The sequence below is a fragment of the Mirounga leonina genome, unplaced genomic scaffold, assembly GCF_011800145.1.
Source record: "Mirounga leonina isolate KUSES-001 unplaced genomic scaffold, KU_Mleo_1.0 Mir_94, whole genome shotgun sequence".
Taxonomy (NCBI): domain Eukaryota; kingdom Metazoa; phylum Chordata; class Mammalia; order Carnivora; family Phocidae; genus Mirounga; species Mirounga leonina.
The window spans coordinates 48,174,302-48,178,540 of NW_023270855.1; the positions used below are offsets into that span (position 1 = coordinate 48,174,302).

At 45.8% G+C, this 4,239-nt stretch overlaps 1 protein-coding gene across 1 annotated transcript; it reads left to right on the top strand.

Annotated features, from left to right (window-relative positions):
* Nucleotides 1-2,085: 2,085 nt before the first annotated feature.
* Nucleotides 2,086-3,489, top strand: LOC118005584 (olfactory receptor 10T2-like). Its single transcript, XM_034997551.1, has one exon. It carries the CDS (start codon nt 2,086-2,088, stop codon nt 3,079-3,081), a length of 996 nt encoding a protein of 331 aa, XP_034853442.1. The 3' UTR covers nt 3,082-3,489.
* Nucleotides 3,490-4,239: the final 750 nt, after the last annotated feature.

The window sequence follows — 4,239 nt, forward strand, 5'->3', positions numbered from 1 at the left end:
CTGAGGACCAGATCTGGCCCGCTGCCTGTTTTTATAAATAAAGTTTTATTGAAACAGCCATGCACACTTGTTTGTACATTGTCTATGGCTGCTTTCACACTAGAATGGCAGAGTTGAGCAGTTATGGCAGAGATCGTGCAGCCCATGAAGTCTAAAATATTCACTATCTGGTCCTTTACAGAAAACTTTTTCACCCCTGTGCTCGATTGACATGGCTGCCTGTTTCTTCCTTCCCTCACCATCTTTTCCCTCCTGTTAAGTTCGTCGATGGTCCTGACTCGTCTTTTCTTCATAACCAGAATATCGATCAAGAACATTTTTGTTGTTTTTCTCTATTATATCTTCAGAACTAAAATCTAAAATTTATGTTTCCTAAATTAAAATTTCAGCAAACTTCTAAAACATTTAAATGATTATTCTCAATTTCTATGGCCCCATTGTTGGATGAGAATTGTCAGGTGTACAGCCATTCATTTTTTCTCCTCTTAGAAGTCACTGGCTTGCAGGTTACCCAAAATGCCACTAGGTGGCTCCTGAATCAGTACTGTCCTCTCCACTCTCCTTCCCACCTGCCTTGTCTGAGTTGGTATTTGAGGAACTCAAGACTGAGTTTTGCTTATCTAAGCCAATGAACTCTTGATCAGCAGGGAAAGATGGCATTGGGGGGCATTTTCCTTAAAAAAAGTCCCATGTTCCAAGTGAGTGCAAAATACTCTGAGGAAAATTTCAATATAGGTATTTTTTTTTCTGAGCTAGTAGGTTAATCCATCATAAAACAATTAAGCTATCACCAATCCAGGATTTCTACTAAAGCCTCATCATTTGAATTAAAATGGTCAATAATTTCAGAGTCATTTCCCATTTAATTAACACATGTAGCCATTAGCACAATGCCTAGGGTCCACAATACTATTGGGTGGGTGTGGGGGGCCATGAAATTGTGTTAATTTCTCAGATCAGAAGAAATAAATAAGCTTTGAGGGTTGAAGAATATATTCATCTTTATACCAACACAGTCCTATAACATACACATTTAAAATGTTATAATATTTAAATTATTTTAAATAAAATTTAGATTTTATTTGATTCAATAAACTTTATTTGAATACAATTTAAATAAAAATAAAAAATATAAAAAATATAAAAAAAATTGTATGGGGAAGGCAGAAGTGCCTAGGGCCCATAGAAGTCAGATTCCTAAAGGTGTTACTTTGTTCATTGCAGATATCACTGTTACAGGCTTTGTCTTTCTGGGGTGTTCTTTTCACACGGACTGCAGCAGACCTTGTAAATTCCTCTCCCACATCCACTTGACCCTTATATGTTTTTTTCTCATCAGATGGGGACTTTGAATTCCCTGTACATGTCAAGTGGGAATTACTGGGAAATTCATGCCTCCTGGTAGAAACTCTTTTAAAAATTTTAAAAAAAATTTATTTTAAGTAGGCTCCATGCCCAACATGGGGCTTGAACTCATGACCCCTGAGATCAAGGGTTGCATGCCCTACTGACTGAGCCAGCCAGGCATGCCCCTCTTGGTAGAGACTCTTGAACAATGACCATTTTACTCTCTGTTTTTTTTTAAGAGTCTGGCTCTTTTAGATTCCACCTATGAGGGATATCATACTGTATTTGTCTTTCCTTATCTGACTAATCTCACTTAGCATCATGTCCTCAAGATCCAGCCACATTTAGTTGCCCACGGCAGGATTTGCTTCTTTCCCAAGGCTGATTAATATTCCATTGTGTGTATATAGCCCTTCTCCTCCTTCTCCTTCCTCTCCTCCTCCTCCTTGTTCTTTTTAAGTAATCTCTACACCAAACATGGGCTTGAACTCGCCACCCCAAGAGTCGCATGCTGTACCAGTGAACCAGCCAGGTGCCCCATACCACATCCTTATTTGTTCATCCATTGACTGACACAGGTTGTTTCCATATCTGTGATTTTCTTGTCTATTGAAGAGACACTGGCTAGCTGGGTGATATTTAGGAAAACAAGTGACATAATTTCTGAGTCTCTTTCCTTTTTTGTAAAACAGGGATGATTTCCTACCCTACCGGTACCAGATGCATGGCAGATTCGTTATGAAATTGTCCCATTCCATTCACTCTGTCCTCTCCTCTCAGGCTCCTGAGAAGCAGCAGGAAAATGTCACCTGGCTGGTGACTGAGTTTGTGCTGGTGGGTTTCTCCAACCTCCCAGATCTGAGAACTACCCTCTTCGGGCTGTTCTTTCTCACATACCTGGTCACCCTCAGTGGCAACATCACCATCATCACCATCATCCAGGTGGATCGGACCCTTCACACTCCTATGTACGGCTTCCTGGCGGTGCTGTCCCTCTCCGAGACCTCCTACACGCTGGTCACCATCCCCAACATGCTGGCTCATCTGCTCATGGAGAGCCAGGCCATCTCCATCCCCGGCTGTCGGGCTCAGATGTTCTTCTTCCTGGGCCTGGGATGCAGCCACTGCTTCCTCCTTACCCTGATGGGTTATGACCGCTATGTGGCCATCTGCCACCCCCTGCGGTACTCGGTGATGATGAGACCCACAGTTTGCCTCTGCCTGGGAGCCCTGGTTTTCTGCTCCGGCTTCTCGGTGGCCTCGATCGAGACCAGCATGATCTTCTCCTCGCCTTTCTGCGGCAGCGACCGCGTGGAGCACTTTTTCTGTGACATCGCCCCGGTCCTGAAGCTCAGCTGCTCCGGGAGTGCCGGCAAAGCTCTGGCCATCTTCTTCCTGAGCGTCCTCGTGGTGCTGGTCTCCTTCCTCCTCATCCTCCTCTCCTACGCCTTCATCGTGGCCGCCGTCGTGAGGATCCCCTCCGCGGCCGGCCGGCGCAAGGCCTTCTCCACCTGCGCGGCCCACCTCACCGTGGTCATTGTGCATTTCGGCTGCGCCTCCGTCATCTACCTGCGGCCCGAGTCCGGGGGAAGGCCTGACCAGGACCGCCTGGTGGCTGTGTTCTACACGGTGGTGACGCCGCTGCTGAACCCCGTGGTGTACACCCTGCGCAACAAGGAGGTGAGGGTGGCTCTGAGGAGGACCCTGGCGCGGAGCCGCGGGGTTTTTAAATAGACGCTTGATCCACATTCCCCTTCTAGCTTTTTCATGAACGCATGTTCCGCCTGACGCTCAGTTTCCCCCCCTTGGAAAATAGGGGCCGCTCGCATACCCTTGAATCAAATAGCCTCTTCAATGAAGCAGTTGACAGTGGCTGAGACCCACCATAAAGTCCAGAAAGGCTGCCTCTTCCTTTGGTCTTTGCGTCTTTGACTTTGCGGGGATGCACCGCCCTCTGCAGTGCAGATGGTCACCTGCAGGTGGCGCCACGAACCCTGCCAAGGTTTGGCGGGCGGAGCAGGGTAGTGTTGGCAGCGAGCAGGAAGGGCTGCTTCCTCCTTACCCTGCTGGGTTAGGACCGCGTAGCCTTCTGCCATCCCGGCGGTACTCGCGAGACCCATAGTTCACCTCTGACCGGGAGCCCTGGTTTTCTGCTCCGGGTTCTCGATGGCCTTGAACCAGCAGCCCCAGACTGTCTTTGTTCTTCTTGTCAGAATCACATCCTTAAATGTAGTGGGAGGAGACAAACAATAAACAAGATCTTCTTAGTGTAGTGATAAGTATTTGGAAAAAATAGAGTGTCATGATGATTAGAGTTGATTTCTTGATGATTTTCTAGGAAAGTAGGGGGATTTAATAAATCATTGTGGTAAAACTTATATAACATAAATTTTGTCATTTTAACCATTAACGTTTTTATTATTGAGTTTTATACATTCTTTGTCTATTTTGGATGACAGTCCTTTATCAGATATGTTTTTAAAAAGTTTTTACTTAATTCCAGTTATTTAACATACATTGTTATATCGGTTTCAGGTGTGCAATGTAGTGATTTAACACTTCCACGCGTCACCCGGTGCTCATCATGACAGGTGCACTCATTCATCCCCATCACCTCCTTAACCTATCCCGCCACTCACCTCCCCTCTGGCAACCACCAGTTTGTTCTTTTTAAAATTTTTATTTATTTTAATTTTTAAAAGATATTTTATTTATTTATTTTTTATCAGAGAGAGCGAGCGAGTGAGAAAGAAAGAGAGCACAAGCAAGGGGAGTGGCAGGCAGAGGGCGAAGCAGGCTCCCCCCGAGTGAAGAGCCCAATGCGGGGCTCGATCCCAGGGCCCTGAGCCAAAGGGAGACACTCAACCAACTGACCCATCCAGGCATCCCTAA